Below are 21,167 nucleotides of genomic sequence, written 5' to 3' on the forward strand. Positions count from 1 at the left end.
ATAGCCTGGTCCCAGATCTGTTGTCTCCTTCTATAGCCTGGTCCCAGATCTGTTGTCTCCTTCTATAGCCTGGTCCCAGATCTGTTGTCTCCTTCTATAGCCTGGTCCTAGACCTGTTGTCTACTTCTATAGCCTGGTCCCAGATCTGTTGTCTACTTCTATAGCCTGGTCCTAGATCTGTTGTCTACTTCTATAGCCTGGTCCCAGATCTGTTGTCTACTTCTATAGCCTGGTTCTAGATCTGTTGTCTACTTCTATAGCCTGGTCCCAGATCTGTTGTCTCCTTCTATAGCCTGGTCCCAGATCTGTTGTCTACTTCTATAGCCTGGTCCCAGATCTGTTGTCTACTTCTATAGCCTGGTCCCAGATCTGTTGTCTACTTCTATAGCCTGGTCCCAGATCTGTTGTCTACTTCTATAGCCTGGTCCCAGATCTGTTGTCTACTTCTATAGCCTGGTCCCAGATCTGTTGTCTACTTCTATAGCCTGGTCCCAGATCTGTTGTCTACTTCTATAGCCTGGTCCCAGATCTGTTGTCTACTTCTATAGCCTGGTCCCAGATCTGTTGTCTCCTTCTATAGCCTGGTCCCAGATCTGTTGTCTCCTTCTATAGCCTGGTCCTAGACCTGTTGTCTACTTCTATAGCCTGGTCCCAGATCTGTTGTCTACTTCTATAGCCTGGTCCTAGATCTGTTGTCTACTTCTATAGCCTGGTCCCAGATCTGTTGTCTACTTCTATAGCCTGGTTCTAGATCTGTTGTCTACTTCTATAGCCTGGTCCCAGATCTGTTGTCTCCTTCTATAGCCTGGTCCCAGATCTGTTGTCTACTTCTATAGCCTGGTCCCAGATCTGTTGTCTACTTCTATAGCCTGGTCCCAGATCTGTTGTCTACTTCTATAGCCTGGTCCCAGATCTGTTGTCTACTTCTATAGCCTGGTCCCAGATCTGTTGTCTACTTCTATAGCCTGGTCCCAGATCTGTTGTCTACTTCTATAGCCTGGTCCCAGATCTGTTGTCTACTTCTATAGCCTGGTCCCAGATCTGTTGTCTACTTCTATAGCCTGGTCCCAGATCTGTTGTCTACTTCTATAGCCTGGTCCCAGATCTGTTGTCTACTTCTATAGCCTGGTCCCAGATCTGTTGTCTACTTCTATAGCCTGGTCCCAGATCTGTTGTATCCTTCTATAGCCTGGTCCTAGATCTGTTGTCTACTTCTATAGCCTGGTCCTAGATCTGTTGTCTACTTCTATAGCCTGGTCCCAGATCTGTTGTCTCCTTCTATAGCCTGGTCCTAGATCTGTTGTCTCCTTCTATAGCCTGGTCCCAGATCTGTTGTCTACTTCTATAGCCTGGTCCCAGATCTGTTGTCTCCTTCTATAGCCTGGTCCTAGATCTGTTGTCTCCTTCTATAGTCTGGTCCCAGATCTGTTGTCTCCTTCTATAGTCTGGTCCCAGATCTGTTGTCTACTTCTATAGCCTGGTCCTAGATCTGTTGTCTCCTTCTATAGTCTGGTCCCAGATCTGTTGTCTCCTTCTATAGCCTGGTCCCAGATCTGTTGTCTCCTTCTATAGCCTGGTCCCAGATCTGTTGTCTCCTTCTATAGCCTGGTCCTAGATCATTGTCTACTTCTATAGCCTGGTCCCAGATCTGTCGTCTACTTCTATAGCCTGGTCCCAGATCTGTCGTCTCCTTCTATAGCCTGGTCCCAGATCTGTTGTCTACTTCTATAGCCTGGTCCCAGATCTGTTGTCTCCTTCTATAGCCTGGTCCCAGATCTGTTGTCTCCTTCTATAGCCTGGTCCCAGATCTGTTGTCTCCTTCTATAGCCTGGTCCCAGATCTGTTGTCTCCTTCTATAGCCTGGTCCTAGATCTGTTGTCTCCTTCTATAGCCTGGTCCCAGATCTGTTGTCTCCTTCTATAGCCTGGTCCCAGATCTGTTGTCTCCTTCTATAGCCTGGTCCTAGATCTGTTGTCTACTTCTATAGCCTGGTCCCAGATCTGTTGTCTCCTTCTATAGCCTGGTCCCAGATCTGTTGTCTCCTTCTATAGTCTGGTCCCAGATCTGTTGTCTACTTCTATAGCCTGGTCCTAGATCTGTTGTCTACTTCAATAGCCTGGTCCCAGATCTGTTTGTGCGCTTACCAGCTCCATTGTTCATTGACATGTCAATGACTGACAAGGAGTTGGCATGATTGCACAAAGATTGAAACTCACACGATTATTGGTCTTCTTAACCAATATTTTCTTGGACAGCCGGCAGTCCATTTCATACAGATTGTCAAATTGCAAACTGCCTTATACCTATCATCCAATCTTTTCAGATATACACAAGTTCCTAGTGATTAGTGTCTACAGTTAGGGGGTTGATTAGTGTCTAGTTAGGGGGTTGAGTATGACTCTGTGGGGCCTGGTCAAAAATAAGTACACTATATAGGGAACAGGGTGTCATTTGGGATGCATACAAGCACACAATATGTCACTCACCTGCATCTCCTCCTTCTCATCCACCAGTAAGAAGCTGCACACCTTCTCCAGTTTTGCTTTCAGGGCCTCCATCTCCCCTCCATCCCCAGTATCCAGGCTACTATCCTGGGCTTTCACCGGAGGAGGGTAGGGGGTCACGGGGTGCTTCCTCTTGTTCACCCCGCTGTGGGTCCGCTTCTGGCAGTCCAAACAGAGGTTAATCTTACAGCCCTGGCAGCGCACCACTGCCCTCAGCCTTCCCCTGTTCACTCCAAATCCGCTGTTGTTCCCTTTACAGGAGTCACAGAAAGGAACGTGTCCAGAGGCGATGCGTTCCTGACGATGGAGCTCCAGCTCGCAGCGGACACACTGCAGGCTTCCGCACTCGTCGCATTCGAAGGCGTCGTCGTCTGAGCCGCCGCAGGCGTAGCTCTCCTGACACACCAGGATGGTGTTTATCCCCTTATCTACAGACGGACCTTGACCATTCATAATTAACACTTCGGTGTGGTATTGCTAACAAGTGCGCCTTTTATGCCGATAAATCTGTGCCTGAGGAACTGTTGCTGAAGAGTCGAAAACTATACTAGGATAACGAAACCAGACTGATGTAGAATATGTTTATGGCTATAGTCTATAAGGTGTTAAAGATTTAAATGTTTTCTTCTTTAGTACGTTATGGTAGTAGTCCCTGTTCTATACTCCCCAAAACACTTAGCAGATCACTTTGACAACAAATGACTCTAAGTTACAGATCTGTCCGTCTGTCAGCAAAACAATCACAACGATTTCCTACATACATGTCCGGACATGCAGCTAGCACCACCTGCAAGCAATCGATAGCTGTCAACCACCAAATAACATTGGCATTAGCTAACGTTAGTTAGCCTAGTGTTTGTTGTTGGCTAAGCCACTTTGAGAGTAGAAATTGACAACGGTGACTCTGTGCAAAAACAAATCTGCATATATATATAAAAAGAAAACACTTACATATTTGTCAGTTACTCTACATCAACTGAAACGACCCATCAACAAAAGCCTTCATCAAGCCAAAAAGATTCAGCTAGCTAGTTTGCCCAGATGTTTCCTAACCTAAACACAAAATAACTCAATACTCTTTTAATAAACAAACATGGTATGTAGTGTCAATCACAAAGATACCGTTGTATTTAAAAAAATATATAATAATATATATAATATATATATATCTTGTAAGGATAACTTCGCTGCCCAACAGCTTGATGTTGTTCACAGTTTCATCAGCTGATTGGCTTGTTTTCATCCAGAAGTCAAAGGTTAGAGACCGCGAAGCATCCTGGGAAATGTAGTATTACTCCTAAGAGTTGTTGTTTTGAATCGATTACATTCCCCACAATGCACCTCAAAGTTTGTAGCTTGCCAGTTAGGTCAAAGAGGTTTTCTCATCGATGTTGTCCTAGTTTTGTGCAATTAATAGTCAATACTGAGAGGAAGTGCATTCCCGGATTCATATATTTGCTGGCTTTGAAGTAAACTACTAGCGTATGAAAATATGTTAGTCATTGTTAATTTTGTTTCGTTTTTTTCAGTCTCCACATTGTTAGCTAGCTAGTAAGCTGTTTACTCACTGAAGACGTTAGAGCTAGCCTACATTAGTTAGACGATAGCTAACGTTAGCTAGACATCACTCCATTTCCAGCTATTGATATTCAGTAATTCAGAGTTTATGCAGAACGGTGACCAGCATTACAGCATGGAAGATGAAACCTACACGGACATCGACGGCAAGGCCATCTCTCTGGAGTGTCAAAGTCACTCGGGTTTCTGCAGGGAGTTCACGGTTAGCTCGGCTAAAGTCTCCATAGGCAGAGTGATGGCTTACACTTGCGCCGTCTGGCTATCGGCCTACATCATATTCTTCGTCACTGAGGTAAGGAGACTAGGGATGAGTCCCAAATGGCACCCTATTCGCTATACAGTGTAATAGTTTTGACCATGGCCCATGGGGCTCTCGTGAAATGTAGTGCACTATATAGGGTAAAGGGTTCCATTTGGGACTCCCACCAGATACCCACTGGCACCTGCGTCAGTGGTCAACAATCCAGTTCCTGGAAGCTACTGGGTGTGCAGGATTTTGTTCCGGCCTGACACTAACACATCTGATTCAACCAACTGCTCATCAGGTGTTGTGTGGTTGTATCAGGTGTGTTAGTGCAGGTCTAGAACAAAAGCGTGTCCCTATAGTGCTTTAGGGCCAGTGTCGGTAACCTACTAAGCTAGATTAATCATTTAACAATATAGCCTACACCTAATAACTAAGTATTATTGTTGTTGTGGCTGTTGTGGTTCAATCAGTTCAATGCTGGTCTCTTCTCAAAGTCGCTGTATGTGGCGCACCCTGAGTCTACAGAGAAATTATTTATATTTTTTACTTCAATGCCAGTCTCTTCATCTCTCTCCAGAACACAGCCGTTCTCTCCAGTGCCATAATCATCACCCTGGTCGGTATGATGGTTCACATCCACTTTGTGAAGGTGGACCATGAGACGCTGCTCATCATTGGTTCCCTGGGTGTCCAGGTGTCTTCTAGCTACGCCTCCGGCAGGGAGTCTACAGACTTCATAGAGATGGGGAAGATCAAAGACATAGTGATTAATGAAGCTATTCACATGGTGAGGAAAATCAAAGACATAGTAATTAATGAAGCTATTCACATGGTGAGGAAATAGGATACTGAGCTGTTTGTGTCATCTAGCCAATGAAGGTACATTTCCACAGTTGATTTGATCGTCACTAAAGTCGTTGACTGCTTCTCGTTCAGATGAATCTAGATGGATCCTGCTATGACTTATCTTAACCGTTGATGATTGGCAGGACAGCTAACAATGAAAGTCGCTTTGGATAAAAGATTCTGATAAATGGTATATACAGTATTATTATATTTTATTTTAAATGCCCATTTTTTTCCAGCAAACAGTCATCTACTACCTTTGCATCCTGTTGAAGGACCCCTCAGATCCAGAGGCAGTGTCTAGCGTGGTCCCGCTCTTTCAGGTGAGCTTCGGGATCATTATTCATCAAACATACTGTTTAAAATGCATGTCTGTATCTAACTAAATCAAATCAAGCTTTATTTATACATCACATTTCAGACGTGTGAAATGTCCTGTGTGCTTCACAGGAAAAAAAGTAATAAAATAAAACCTTTGGATCTGATGTAGTTTTACCCTGTGTTGAAGCCTTTCTCACCTCTATATTCACCTGTCTAATTATAGTCTACCTTTCATTCCTCTTTCAGAGCTCAAAACCAAGGCTGAACTGCCTGGTCAAAGTGTACAAGAGCTGCCAGGAGATTCTAGCTAAGTGCTGATGGTGATAATGTCATCCTGGTCACCAGGCATCTGGGTGAACCACATTGACGTCATGTTGGAAAAGCACAGTCGCTGACATCACTGCATACCAATGCTTCAAACCACTGACTTCACCGCATACCAAGTCATGCAACATGTTTTGAATATTTCTCTGATTATGTTATCAATTCTCAATGGAAAGAAAAACTGATGATACACCTGTCAAATTATTGTTTTATCTACTTTTATCTTTTTAATTATTATTTTCAAGTTATTTTCCACACACCAGTTTTTAGTGACGCAAGACAGGATCCATTAGGTGATCCCACTAAAATATACTATACTCTTAAGATTCTCAGTAAGAGAGTAGTTTATGAATGTAAGTCCTTATTTGGTGTTACCTAATGTTATTTACTTCTATGTCATAGAATTTGATACATCTACTTGAACAGTGTTTACCTGTAACTATGTCCCTACTTGATAAGCTCGATAACTTAAGGATTTCCTGTTGGAACTATGAATTTAGAAATAACCTCTTTTTTCCTTAGATGCAAATTTTTATATTATTATATATTTACAGATATTGTATTCCATTTGAAGAGTTAATAGTATTTATCATGTAATTTAAATAAGAATTTGTTCTTAAAACTGACTTGCCTAGTTAAATAAAATAAAAATGTAATAAATTACTGTCACTAGCCGCTATTCTTTCCATCGCCAGTAGAGGGCAGGACCTACCACCTTTAACTCGGAACAGAACCACGTCCACCTGTCCCCATCGCTGTCGGCTAATGGGGATCCTAGGTTGCTATTATTTACTTGGAAAGCCGGCAGTCCTGCAATAAGTTCAGCAATACTAATCGTAAAATCTGATTTAAAACTGAACCCTAACCTTAAACGCACTTCTTATCTTATGCCTAACACTATATTTTTAAGACCAAAAAAGCAATTTTTTTGTGTTTCTGACATAGTGGCCTACAGCCAAATTATGCAGATGGTTGGTAAAGAAAAATATTAAGGATGAGCCTGAACCCAGCTGATCTAGACAGACAGACAGACACTGTCATATGGTCTAGATCTTCCATAACGGCGTCAATACGGACCGCAGGTATCATATAAACACACATAAGACATGGAAGAATGCATAGAATTGCAGGAAATTAGCTTTAAAACAGCTACAAAATATATCTGCACCATGCAAAATGTGTAGAATTGCGGGAAATTAGCTTTAAAACTGCAACATTTGCTCTCCGCCAACAAGAGTGGTGGGAACAGTTAGGGCTGACATGGGTTGCGATGTAGGTTTGTTAAAATGATTATCCATTCGGACTAAAAGTAGTTGGTTTTAAATATACAAATACTACCGGTCAAAAGTTTGGACAGAACTACTCATTCAAGGGTTTTTCTTTATTTGTACTATTTTCTACGTTGTAGAATAATAGTGAAGACATCAAAACTATGAAATAACACATATGGAATCATGTAGTAATCAAAAAAGTGTTAAACAAATCAAAATATATTTTAGATTTGAGATTCTTCAAAGTAGCCATCCTTTGCCTTGATGACAGCTTTGCACACTTTTGGCATTCTCTCAACCAGCTTCACCTGGAATGCTTTTCCAACAGTCTTGAAGGAGTTCCCACATATGCTGAGCACTTGTTGGCTGCTTTTCCTTCCCACTGCGGTCCAACTCATCCCAAAACATCTAAATTGGGTTGAGGTCGGGTGATTGTGGAGGCCAGGTCATCTGATGCAGCACTCCATCACTCTCCTTCTTGGTGTTGAATGCTGAGCTATAGTCGATGAACAGCATTTTTACAAAGGTAATTCTCTTGTCCAGATGGGATATGGCTGTGTGCAGTGCAGTGGTGATTGCATCATCTGTAGATCTATTGGGGCGGTAAGGAAATTGAAGTGGGTCTAGGCTGACAAATAAGGTAGAGGTGATATGATCCTTGACTAGTCTCTTGAAGCACTTCATGATGACAGAAGTTAGTCAGTTAGTCAGGGCGGTAGTCATTTAGTTCAGTTAACCTTGCCTTATTGGGTACAGGAACAGTGGTGGCCGTCTTGAAGCATGTGGGGACAGCAGACTGGGATAGGGAGAGAGTGAATATGTCCATGCTCTGAGGCCGCGGCTAGGGATGCTCTCTGGGCCGGCAGCCTTGCAAGGGTTAACACGCTTAAATGTCTTACGTCGGCCATGGAGAAGGAGAGCCCACAGTTCTTGTTAGTGGGCCTTATCGATGGCACTGTTATCCTCAAAGCGGGTGAAGAAGGTGTTTAGCTTGTCCGGAAGCGTGACGTCAGTGTCCGTGATGTGGCTGGTTTTCTTTTTGTAGTCCGGGATTGTCTGTAGACCCTGCCACATACGTCTCGTGTCTGAGCCGTTGATTTGCGACACCACTTTGTCTCTATACTGACGTTTTGCCTGTTTGATTGCGTAGGGAATAACAACACTGTTTGTATTCTGCCATATTCTCAGGCACCTTGCCATGGTTACATACGGTGGTTCGCGCTGTCAGTCTTGCGTGAATGCTGCCATTTATCCACGTTTCTGGTTAGGGTAGGTTTTAATAGTCACGGTGGGTACAGCATCCCTGTATACTTCCTGATAAACTCACTCACCATATCAGTATATTCGTTAATATTATTCTCGGAAGCTATCCGGAACATTTCCCAGTCCGCGTGATCAAAACAATCTTGAAGCGTGGATTCCGATTGGTCAGACCACCGTTGAATAGTCCTTTGCACGGGTACTTCCTGTTTGAATTTCTGCCTACAGGAAGGGAGGAGCAAAACGGAGTCGTGGCCAGATTTGCCAAAAGGAGAAAGACACTGTGTCATATGGTCTAGATAGACACTGTGTCATATGGTCTAGATAGACACTGTGTCATATGGTCTAGATAGACACTGTGTCATATGGTCTAGATAGACACTGTGTCATATGGTCTAGATAGACACTGTGTCATATGGTCTAGATAGACACTGTGTCATATGGTATAGATAGACACTGTGTCATATGGTATAGATAGACGCTGTGTCATATGGTCTAGATAGACGCTGTGTCATATGGTCTAGATAGACGCTGTGTCATATGGTATAGATAGACACTGTGTCATATGGTCTAGATAGACGCTGTGTCATATGGTATAGATAGACGCTGTGTCATATGGTCTAGATAGACGCTGTGTCATATGGTCTAGATAGACGCTGTGTCATATGGTATAGATAGATCTAGACAGAGGCAGCACTCCTCCTCCTCCAAACACGGCGAGTTGAGTTGATGCCAAAGAGCTCCATTTTGGTCTCATCTGACCACAACACTTTCACCCAGTTGTCCTCTGAATCATTCAGATGTTCATTGGCAAACTTCAGACGGGCATGTATATGTGCTTTCTTGAACAGGGGGACCTTGCGGGCGCTGCAGAGTCCTTCACGGCGTAGTGTGTTACTAATTGTTTTCTTGGTGACTATGGTCCCAGCTGCCTTGAGATCATTGACAAGATCCTCCCGTGTAGTTCTGGGCTGATTCCTCACCGTTCTCATGATCATTGCAACTCCACGAGGTGAGATCTTGCATGGAGCCCCAGGCCGAGGGAGATTGACAGTTCTTTTGTGTTTCTTCCATTTGCGAATAATCGCACCAACTGTTGTCACCTTCTCACCAAGCTGCTTGGCGATGGTCTTGTAGCCCATTCCAGCCTTGTGTAGGTCTACAATCTTGTCCCTGACATCCTTGGAGAGCTCTTTGGTCTTGGCCAATGTGGAGAGTTTGGAATCTGATTGATTGATTGCTTCTGTGGACATGTGTCTTTTATACAGGTAACAAACTGAGATTAGAAGCACTCCCTTTAAGAGTGTGCTCCTAATCTCAGCTCATTACCTGTATAAAAGACACCTGGGAGCCAGAAATCGTTCTGATTGAGAGGGGGTCAAATACTTATTTCCCTCAATAAAATGCAAATCATTTTATAACATTTTTGACATGCGTTTTTCTGGATTTTTTTGTTGTTATTCTGTCTCTCACTGTTCAAATAAACCTACCATTAAAATTATAGACTGATCCTTTCTTTATCAGTGGGCAAACGTACAAAATCAGCAGGGGATCAAATACTTTTTTCCCTCACTGTAGATCTAGATAGACACTGTATCATATGATCTAGTTCAGTGGAGGCTGCTGAGGGGAGGACAGCTCATAATAATGTCTGGGATGGAGTCACTGGAGTGGCATCAACCACATCAAAGAGGTGGTTTCCATGTGGTTGATACCAGTCCATTGACTCCATTCAGCCTCCACTGATCTAGATTATATGGCTACTGGTGGGTCAGTCAGTGCAGCACTTTGTGATTTCGTTATGCAGCATATTTTCTGGCAGGAAACGTTTTCTGTCCAAACTGTCCTCTCGGTGTGATAGTTTTGCATCCGTTCAGTACTGAGCTTATCTCCCCCAGGGGATCCAGAGATAAAGTATGTCTCCCAAATGGCACCATATTCCCTATATAGTGCACTACTTTTAACCAGAGCCCTATGGCACCCTATTCCCTATATAGTGCACCGCTGTTGATCAGAGCCCTATGGCACCCTATTCCCTATAGTGCACTACTTTAGACCAGAGCCCTATGGCACCCTATTCCCTATAGTGCACTACTTTAGACCAGAGCCCTATGGCACCCTATTCCCTGTATAGTACACAACTTTTGACCAGGGGCCCACTAGTGCACTATGTAGGGAATCGGGTGCTATTTAGGATGTGCTCCGTTTCATAAGACTGAGCACCTCTGACTTTGTTCTGTAGGCAAAACCCACTTGTCTGTTTCATCGACTTAAAATCAGCACTGTTAGGTTCCCTATGGCTGTTAGCTTTAGAGGTGTTAGCCTACTGTTGGTATTTAACACAGCAGGAACTGATAAGGACTTAAAGAGGGTTAGAAGGGTTTGAACCCCCAATTAACATAGGCTCAATGAGTGTATGATTTAGCTAGTTTGTCGATAGAACTTGTTTTACTTAGGTGTGTGTGTGATTATTTTTTGGTAGTTGTTGAATCCAGCAGTTGTCATGGGGATTGAGGCCAAGGACAAAATGACATTGTGCTCAGGGTGGCTGCCGATGCCATCCGTTAATAACTAACTAAATAGACAGTTGGAACAAAGCTACGCTAATGTTTTGTATCATAACAGTTCTCTTTCTTTGTGTCCCAAACGGCACTGTATTCCTTATATACACTGAGTATACCAAACATTTGGACCACCTTCTTAATATTGAGTTGCATGCCCCCTCACACACTCACACAGACACTCAAACCAGTGTGCCTGGCACCTACTACCAATCCCCTGTTCAAAGGCACTTAAATATGTTGTCTTGCCCGTTCACCGTTTGAATGGAACACATAAACAATACATGTCTCAATTGTCTCAAGGATTAAAAATCCTTCTTTAACCTGTCTCCTCCTCTTCATCGACACTGATTGAAGTGGATTTGACATGTGACATCAATGAGGGATCATAGTTTTCACCTGGATTCACCTGGTCAGTCTATGTCATGGAAAGAGCAGGTGTTCCTAATATTTTGTCCACTCAGTGTAGTGCACCACTACTATCTACTTAAGATGTGCACTACACTGAATAGGATGTCATTTGGGAAGCACCCTTTGGCTATGTAAGCCTCCTTTATTTTGATCTCTACCGTCACAGTAGGCTGTCTGATATAATGCCTGAAGAGAAGCATGAGGCTGAAGAAAAGCTCAGTGCCATTTAACAATGTTTTTTCAGTTGAGCGTACCAGAGAATGATTTTTTTCTGTCCCACGCCTCTCTTCTGTATCTCATCCTCAACACTCCCTTTAAATAGTCTCTCCATTCTCCATCTGTTCTGTTGCATATAAAGCCATTGAGGCGGTTAGTCAGGTTTGCCTCCTTTATTAAAAGCTCTTCTTATCTGCGCTCCATCACAGGAAATATTTATTTACTGGGTAACTTTCACTTGAAAAGATACCAGATTTTTTTTTTTTAACCCATTATTTAACTAGGCAAGTCAGTTAAGAACAAATTCTTATTTACAATGATGGCCTACCAGGGAACAGTGCCTGCTTTGTTCAGGAGCAGAATAATATATTTTTACCATGTCTGCTTGGGGATTCGATCTAGCAACCTCGCAGTTACTAGCCCAACGTGCTAACCACTAGGCTACCTGCCACCCCATTTGTTCAAGGGAACTTCTTCGCCAAACAGAATTGGTATGAACCATAACACCCCTGTAGCAGATCAGAGCAGGAATAGGCCTGATACTGTAACACCCCTTAGTTTATAGGTCAAATTTCAACAAACCTCATTAACTTTCACAACAGGGGCTTTCCCTCTGTCCTGTGGACCATTTGTAGCCCTCCAGGCCTGTGAACCCAGACCCCCCCTACTTCCCCCTGTCCTCCCCCTGTGTCAACCCCCCCACTTCCCCCTGTCCCCCCACTGAGTCAACCCCCCCTATACTCCAGTCCTGCTCCAGGGGCGTTAAAACAAGCAGAAGAGTGTGAGTTGATACCTGACAGTGCACGTCTAATCTGCCCCCTGCTTGGGAAAGCCCCTCTCCTCTGCCCTCCCAGGCCCTCTACCATCCCCAGCCCTAACCCCCCTGCTGGTTCTGATTTAAGATCAGCGGGTGTCTGTAGTTTACGGTGCCCGTTCTGAGGACCTGAGGTGTGTTGGTCGGTCACTCCCAGGTTATTGCCTCTGGGCCTGGTCCCTCTGGTTCCTGACTGTTTCACACCTCCTCCTCCTCCTCCTCCTCCTCCTCGCTTTCGTCGTGGGTTCTATTATTCTGTCAGAGACCTCCTTTTCACAGCAGCGTAACACACCATCACCGCCCCACCAACTCACATACAGTGTGAACTCAACACGCTGCTCTGTCATTTTCCACACACACACACACACACACACACACACACACACACACACACACACACACACACACACACCACACACACACACACACACACACACACACACACATACACACACACACACACACACACTTACACACACACACACACTTACACATACACACACACACACTTATACACACACACATACACACACACACACACACACATACACATGCCCGCACACACACACACACACACACACAGCAGCCCGTCAACTCACACTTTGCTGCTCGTTCTGACGGACCAATACCGACGCTGTAACCTATGAAGAAATATGATGTAATATTACGGTGGAATCGTCCATTTTGTTTATTTGTGTTACTTTTCAGATTGATAGTGATATGGTTCATAGTGATATGGTTCATAGTGATATGATTCATAGTGATATGATTGATAGTGATATGATTCATAGTGATATGATTGATAGTGATATATAGCTACTGTTTACAGGCCTCCTGGGCCATATGCAGTGTTCCTCACTGAGTTCCCTGAATTCCTATCGGATCTTGTAGTCATAGCAGATAATATTCTAATTTTTGGTGACTTTAACATTCACATGGAAAAGTCCACAGACCCACTCCAAAAGGCTTTCGGAGCCATCATCGACTCAGTGGGTTTTGTCCAACATGTCTCTGGACCTACTCACTGCCACAGTCATACTCTGGACCTAGTTTTGTCCCATGGAATAAATGTTGTGGATCTTAATGTTTTTCCTCATAATCCTGGACTATCGGACCACCATTTTATTACGTTTGCAATCGCAACAAATAATCTGCTCAGACCCCAACCAAGGAGCATTAAAAGTCGTGCTATAAATTCTCAGACAACCCAAAGATTCCTTGATGCCCTTTCAGACTGCCTCTGCCTACCCAAGGACGTCAGAGGACAAAAATCAGTTAACCACCTAACCGAGGAACTCAATTTAACCTTGCGCAATACCCTAAATGCAGTTGCACCCCTAAAAACTAAAAACATCTGTCATAAGAAACTAGCTCCCTGGTATACAGAAAATACACGAGCTCTGAAGCAAGCTTCCAGAAAATTGGAACGGAAATGGCGCCACACCAAACTGGAAGTCTTCAGACTAGCTTGGAAAGACAGTACCGTGCAGTATCGAAGAGCCCTCACTGCTGCTCGATCATCCTATTTTTCCAACTTAATTGAGGAAAATAAGAACAATCAAAAATTTCTTTTTGATACTGTCGCAAAGCTAACTAAAAAGCAGCCTTCGCAAATGGAGGATGGCTTTCACTTCAGCAGTAATACATTTATGAACTTCTTTGAGGAAAAGATCATGATCATTAGAAAGCAAATTACAGACTCCTCTTTAAATCTGGGTATTCCTCCAAAGCTCCATTGTCCTGAGTCTACACAACTCTGCCAGGACCTAGGATCAAGGGAGATACTAAAGTGTTTTAGTACTATATCTCTTGACACAATGATGAAAATAATCATGGCCTCCAAACCCTCAAGCTGCATACTGGACCCTATTCCAACTAAACTACTGAAAGAGCTGCTTCCTGTGCTTGGCCCTCCTATGTTGAACATAATAAACGGCTCTCTATCCACCGGATGTGTACCAAGCTCACTAAAAGTGGCAGTAATAAAGCCTCTCTTGAAAAAGCCGAATCTTGATCCAGAAATTATAAAAAACTATCAGCCTATATTTCGAATCTTCCATTCCTCTCAAACATTTTAGAAAAAGCTGTTGCACAGCAACTCACTGCCTTCCTGAAGACAAACAATGTATACGAAACGCTTCAGTCTGGTTTTAGACCCCATCATAGCACTGAGACTGCACTTGTGAAGGTGGTAAATGACCTTTTAATGACGTCAGACCGAGGCTCTGCATCTGTCCTCGTGCTCCTAGATCTTAGTGCCGCTTTTGATACCATCGATCACCACATTCTTTTGCAGAGATTGGAAACCCAAATTGGTCTACATGGACAAGTTCTGGCCTGGTTTAGATTTTATCTGTCGGAAAGATATCAGTTTGTCTCTGTGAATGGTTTGTCCTCTGACAAATCAATTGTAAATTTCGGTGTTCCTCAAGGTTCCGTTTTAGGACCACTATTGTTTTCACTATATATTTTACCTCTTGGGGATGTCATTCGAAAACATAATGTTAAATTTCACTGCTATGCGGACGACACACAGCTGTACATTTCAATGAAACATGGTGAAGCCCCAAAATTGCCCTCGCTAGAAGCCTGTGTTTCAGACATAAAGAAGTGGATGGCTGCAAACTTTCTACTTTTAAACTCGGACAAAACAGAGATGCTTGTTCTAGGTCCCAAGAAACAAAGAGATCTTCTGTTGAATCTGACAATTAATCTGGATGGTTGTACAGTCGTCTCAAATAAAACTGTGAAGGACCTCGGCGTTACTCTGGACCCTGATCTCTCTTTTGAAGAACATATCAAGACTGTTTCAAGGACAGCTTTTTTCCATCTATGTAACATTGCAAAAATCAGAAACTTTCTGTCCAAAAATGACGCAGAAAAATGTATCCATGCTTTTGTTACTTCTAGGCTGGACTACTGCAATGCTCTACTTTCCAGCTACCCGGATAAAGCACTAAACAAACTTCAGTTAGTGCTAAATACGGCTGCTAGAATCCTGACTAGAACCAAAAAATGTGATCATATTACTCCAGTGCTAGCCTCCCTACACTGGCTTCCTGTTAAGGCAAGGGCTGATTTCAAGGTTTTACTGCTAACCTACAAAGCATTACATGGGCTTGCTCCTACCTATCTTTCCGATTTGGTCCTGCCGTACATACCTACACGTACGCTACGGTCACAAGACGCAGGCCTCCTAATTGTCCCTAGAATTTCTAAGCAAATGGCTGGAGGTAGGGCTTTCTCCTATAGAGCTCCATTTTTATGGAATGGTCTGCCTACCAATGTGAGAGACGCAGACTCAGTCTCAACCTTTAAGTCTTTACTGAAGACTTATCTCTTCAGTAGGTCCTATGATTAAGTATAGTCTGGCCCAGGAGTGTGAAGGTGAACGGAAAGGCTGGAGCAACGAACCGCCCTTGCTGTCTCTGCCTTGCCGGTTCCCCTCTTTCCACTGGGATTCTCTGCCTCTAACCCTTTTACAGGGGCTGAGTCACTGGCTTACTGGTGTTCTTCCATGCCGTCCATGGGAGGGGTGCGTCACTTGAGTGGGTTGAGTCACTGACGTGGTCTTCCTGTCTGGGTTGGCGCCCCCCCCTTGGGTTGTGCCATGGCGGAGATCGTTGTGGGCTATACTCGGCCTTGTCTTAGGACGGTAAGTTGGTGGTTGGAGACATCCCTCTAGTGGTGTGGGGGCTGTGCTTTGGCAAAGTGGGTGGGGTTATATCCTGCCTGCCTGATTTATTCTGATTGATTGGATGTTCTGGTCCTGAGGCTTCAGTGTGTTAGTAGAACAGGTTAGTGAACTCAGCCCCAGGACCAGCTGGATGAGGGTCCTGAGGCTTCAGTGTGTTAGTAGAACAGGTTTGTGAACTCAGCCCCAGGACCAGCTGGATGAGGGGACTCTTTTCTTTGCTCAGCTCTTGGCATTGCAGGGCTTGGTAATGATATGAGAGGGGGTCACTGTATTTTAGATGTTTCCAAAACTTAATTGCGCTTTTTGAGTTTTTATTATTAGTGGATATTGGCCTAATTCTGTCCTGCATGCATTGTTTGTAGTTTTGTTGGAGAATCTTACAGAACTCTGCATGCAGGGTTTCAATGGGGTGTTTGTCCCATTTGATGACATCTTGTTTTGCAAGTGGACCCCACACCACGCTGCCATAAAGTGCAATTGGTTCAATGACACATTCAATTAGTTTTAGCCAAGGTATTTCAATTTGAATTTCTTTTTAATGGCGTAGAATGCCCTGTGTGCTTTCTCTCTCAGTTCATTCACTGCCTCATTAAGGTGTCCAGTTGAGCTTATTTTTAAACCTAAGTAATTGTAGTGTATGAAGTACTCTATATATTTTGTACCAATTGAGAACTTTGGTCTAATTCCCTGAGATCTGGATCTTCTCTGGAAAATCATTATTTTAGTCTTTTTTGGGTTTACTGCCAGCGCCCAGGTCTGGCAGTACTGCTCTAGCAGGTCCAGGCTCTGCTGTAGGCCATGTGCTGTGGGTGACAGCAGGCATAGGTCATCTGCGAAGAGCAGGCATTTAACCTCTGAATTGTGGAGACTAACACCATCTCTCTCTCAAGTCACCTGAGCTTTCCTTGTGTATTCAAATACACTTCTAACTGCCATCTTTGTAATCTATTGTTCTCTTCAACGTTTTTCTTTCTTTATAATCTCTCTCTCTCTTTCACAAAATACATTTCCTCCCTCATAATTTCTAATAATCCTTCTCTATTTCTCTCTCTCTTTCTCCCTCCTCCTTCCCTGTCTTCTTTGTCTCCATTCTGACTGTGTTTGTCAGGCTTTTCTAGTCCAGTGTGGTCTGTCGGTAACATCAGTCATCTGTGTTCTAGTGAACTGCACTCTCACCTAAAAAGAAAGCTCTACATTCTCTTTATACAGATGATGCAACTGCTCCTCAACGTCTCAGAGGGCATCGTCCCAGCACCAGCTTGGGACGTGTTCGTACCAGATCACTGAGCCTCCGGGTCTTCAGGTCTGGTGTATCAACATTGACAATAGAAGCTTTAGAGGAGACGGGTGAGGATTTTAAAATATTAACGTGTGATGACGTCATCGTTCCCAGACGGTACCTTACATCCAGACAACATACAGTATTTTGGTGCACAGTAGACCTGCGTTCAATCCCAATGGGGCACATTGGGCCATACAGGTATAGGATCAGGTATAGGATCTTAATTTGATCACCCCAGGAAATGTAAAACTTGAAATGTATTTGAGGTTTGAAAAGGCTTCTGAAGTTTGTAATTTCCATTTTTACATTTCAGACTCGATTTGCCCTCACAACAAATGTAGCAGAAAATGTCAGTTAATTATACTCCACGTAATAAATCAAATTTCCTGTTGCTGCAGGATTGTTTTCTTTCTGCAGCAATTCGGATCAAATTAGGATCCTACATCTGTAGCCAATGTTATGTCAGTGATTGAGAGACTTAGTTTTTTAGTAGACAAATTGTTTACAGAGAGCGTAGGCGTATGTGTGTACTGGGCTTCTGTATATCTACCTACACACACTCACAACATTGGGATTCCAGCCCCTTACCAGTACAATAGCCTAACAACACTGGGATTCCAGCCCCTTACCAGTACAATAGCCTAACAACATTGGGATTCCAGCCCCTTACCAGTACAATAGCCTAACAACACTGGGATTCCAGCCCCTTACCAGTACAATAGTCTAACAACACTGGGATTCCAGCCCCTTACCAGTACAATAGTCAACAACATTGGATTGGTTCTAAACCAGGGTGTTTTTAGCCCTGGGTGATTTAATCAGTTGACAGGGGATTTCGTTTATGTTTACCCAGAGACGGGTTCCCTTCCCTGGGCAGGACAGGAAAGCCCGGTGGCCTCCACTCATCCCCTCATACGTACATGTCAGTCTCAGTGTTAGTCAATGCGGATGTTGCCATATTTACCCAGGGTTCTCTGTTCAAACCTCCCAGCCTCAGCCTGCTCCTCCCACAGTGTCTGATGTCTAAAGTCTACCGTTCATTAAGAAGTGTGTGACAGACTATACTATACATATTGTGGTTGTGTATGTCTCTGATCACTGTTTCACCATGCACGTACAGTCATTATCCAATGTAGTACTTTCAATGTAACTGCCTACTTTTTAATGTAAATGACATTGAAATGAAACCCTTCTAAAATAAGCTGCTCTGCCTTCTTCCAATGCCCGCCCTCCCTCTCCAGTGAGGTGTGCTAGTCAGTGCTACCTGTCAGACTGGCTGTGCTGCGCTGCCTCTGGGACTCTCTGTTCTACCCGTTTTGGATGGATTACACTTTACTCAGCCTGCCCAGCCTGTATGGTGAGCTGGGGAGAAGAGCGTGCAGCAACAAGGGGCAATAGTGATAGCATCATTCTCCATTAGTTTCCATGGTAGGAGGCTAATGCTTATGCTAGTCAGATTAAGTATAGAACTGTGTGTGTGCATGCATGATACAGACCTCCATAGGAACTCTGTCTTCCCCCAGCAGTCTCATTGAGAATAGCAGGACTACTCACATGTGCAGGAACTTAAGGTGTAGTAAGCAGAGGAGTGATTATGGGTCATAAAACTTCCCCAGTCACTCGGTGAAGAAGTACTGCCTCATGTAAAAGCAGTGTGCCTGGTCAGATCACTGCATTCTGTCAGAGTGTAGGACGTTATCATTGGTGCCGGCTGGTGTGTTTACGGACATATTCAATCTCTTCCTATCCCAGTCTGTTGTACCCACATTTTTCAAGATGGCCACCTTTGTTCCTGTACCCAAGAAGGCAAAGATAACAGAACTAAATGACTATCGCCCCGTAGCACTGACTTCTGTCATCATGAAGTGCTTTGAGAGACTAGTCAAGGATCATATCACCTTCACCTTACCTGTCACCCTAGACCCACTTCAGTTTGCATACCGCCCCAATAGATCCACAGACGATGCAATCGCCATCACACTGCACACTGCCTTATCCCATCTGGACAAGAGGAATACCTATTTAAGAATGCTGTTCATTGACTACAGCTCAGCATTCAACACCATAGTACCCTCCAAGCTCATCATCAAGCTGGGTCTCAACCCCGCCCTGTGCAACTGGGTCCTGGACTTTCTGACGGGCCGTCCCCAGGTGGGGAAGGTATGAAACAACATCTCCACTTCGCTGACCCTCAACACTGGGGCCCCACAAGGGTGTGTGCTCAGCCCCCTCCTGTACTCCCTGTTCACCCACGACTGCGTGGCCATGCACGCCTCCAACTCAATCCTCAAGTTTGCAGACGACACAACAGTCGTGGGCTTGATTACCAACAACGACGAGACGGCCTACAGGGAGGAGGTGAGGGCCCTCGGAGTGTGGTGTCAGGAAAACAACCTCACTCAATGTCAACAAAACAAAGGAGCTGATCGTGGACTTCAGGAAACAGCTGAGGGAGCAGCCCCCTATCCACATCGACGGGACAGTAGTGGAGAAGGTGGATAGTTATAAGTTCCTCGGCGTACACATCACGGACAAACTGAAATGGTCCACCCACACAGACAGAGTGGTAAAGAAGGCACAGCAGTGCCTCTTCAACCTCAGGAGGCTGAAGAAATTCGGCTTGTCACCAAAAACACTCAAACTTTTACAGATGCATTATCGAGAGCATCCTGTCGGGCTGTATCACCGCCTGGTACGGCAGCTGCTCCGCCCATAACCGGAAGGCTCTCCAGAGGGTAGTGAGGTCTGCACAACGCATCACCGGGGGCAAACTACCTGCCCTCCAAGACACCTACACCACCCGATGTCACAGGAAGGCCAGAAAGATCATAAAGGACATCAACCACCTGAGCCACTGCCTGTTCACTCTGTTACCATACAAGAAGGCTTTGTCAGTACAGGTGCATCAAAGCTGGAACCGAGAGACTGAAAAACAGCTTCTAACTCAAGGCCATCAGACTGCTAAACAACCATCACTAACTCAGAGAAGCTGCTGTCTACATGGAGACCAAATCACTGACCACTTTAACAAATGGATCACGAGTCACTTTAAACAATGCCTCTTTAAATAATGTCACTTTAATCATGTTTACATATCTTGCATTACTCATATCACATGTATATACTGTATTTTATACCATCTACTGCACCTTCCCTATGCCGCTCGGCCATCGCTCATCCATATATTTATATGTACATATTCTCATTCACCCCTTTTAGATTTGTGTGTATTAGGTAGTTGTTGGGGAATTGTTAGATTACTTGTTAGATATTACTGCACTGTCAGAATTAGAAGCACAAAGCATTTCGCTACACTCAAATTAACATCTGCTAACCGTGTGTATGTGACAAATAAAATTTGATTTGATTTGCCATGGCGTCTGTCTTTGCCCACGTCCCCAAAACGGCATCCTCTTCCCTATAGAGCTCAGCAGTGCACTGTATAGGGAGCATCCTTTGCCTTGAGACAGCCACTGCCGTGGACTGCCAGGAAGGACGTTTGACACCAATGACATCATTGGTTAAGGTGAAACCATGATGGATGAGTTTTTGAGCACAAGGGAGATCTTTTGGGGAAAGTTTTGTTGTCATATCCCGATAGTAAAAAAATAAATAATGAATGACCCGTACAGACAGGTATGATCATGACTGTTTACCAGGGGGCAGGGCTACCGACAGGGCTACCGACGTTAAGGCTAATCTAAAGACGGTGCTGGCTAAAGCTAAAACTGGTTGAGTGTAGAGAGTATAGAGATATTGTTATCCACGTCGGCACCAACGATGTTAGGATGAAACAGTCAGAGGTCACCAAGCGCAACATAGCTTCAGCGTGTAA

At 44.1% G+C, this 21,167-nt stretch overlaps 2 protein-coding genes across 3 annotated transcripts in view; one reads left to right on the plus strand and one right to left on the minus strand.

Moving 5' to 3' along the window:
• The window catches only part of LOC106608268 (zinc finger FYVE domain-containing protein 1), a 28,245-nt gene extending 24,518 nt beyond the window's left edge, over window positions 1-3,727 (minus strand). Inside the window, exon 1 of the mRNA XM_014206122.3 lies at window positions 2,487-3,727. Within this exon, the coding sequence (XP_014061597.1) occupies window positions 2,487-2,957 (471 nt within the window). The 5' untranslated portion in view covers window positions 2,958-3,727. The remainder of the gene's footprint in view (window positions 1-2,486) is intronic.
• A 118-nt stretch (window positions 3,728-3,845) lies between these two features.
• On the plus strand, window positions 3,846-6,489 carry pigh (phosphatidylinositol glycan anchor biosynthesis, class H). Of its 2 annotated transcripts, none has more exons than XM_082976047.1 (4): window positions 3,846-4,374; window positions 4,907-5,161; window positions 5,415-5,498; window positions 5,743-6,489. In XM_082976047.1, exons 1-4 carry the CDS (start codon window positions 4,171-4,173, stop codon window positions 5,812-5,814), a joined length of 615 nt encoding a protein of 204 aa, XP_082832173.1. In that variant the 5' UTR covers window positions 3,846-4,170; the 3' UTR covers window positions 5,815-6,489. The 2 variants fall into 2 exon arrangements, with proteins under 2 accessions (XP_082832173.1, NP_001134160.1); NM_001140688.1 differs by having other exon boundaries at window positions 3,971-4,374; window positions 4,907-5,116; window positions 5,743-6,020.
• The last annotated feature ends 14,678 nt before the right edge of the window (window positions 6,490-21,167 follow it).

The sequence above is a fragment of the Salmo salar genome, chromosome 06 (assembly GCF_965601325.2).
Source record: "Salmo salar chromosome 06, fSalSal1, whole genome shotgun sequence".
NCBI lineage: Eukaryota > Metazoa > Chordata > Actinopteri > Salmoniformes > Salmonidae > Salmo > Salmo salar.

Bases quoted from the DNA above. Each gene is read 5' to 3' on its own strand.
- pigh (XM_082976047.1), top strand. From the start codon at position 4,171: ATGCAGAACGGTGACCAGCATTACAGCATGGAAGATGAAACCTACACG. The intron at 5,162-5,414 runs GTGAGGAAATAG...ATTTTTTTCCAG, and splicing joins TTAATGAAGCTATTCACATG to CAAACAGTCATCTACTACCT. The intron at 5,499-5,742 runs GTGAGCTTCGGG...TTCCTCTTTCAG, and splicing joins GCGTGGTCCCGCTCTTTCAG to AGCTCAAAACCAAGGCTGAA.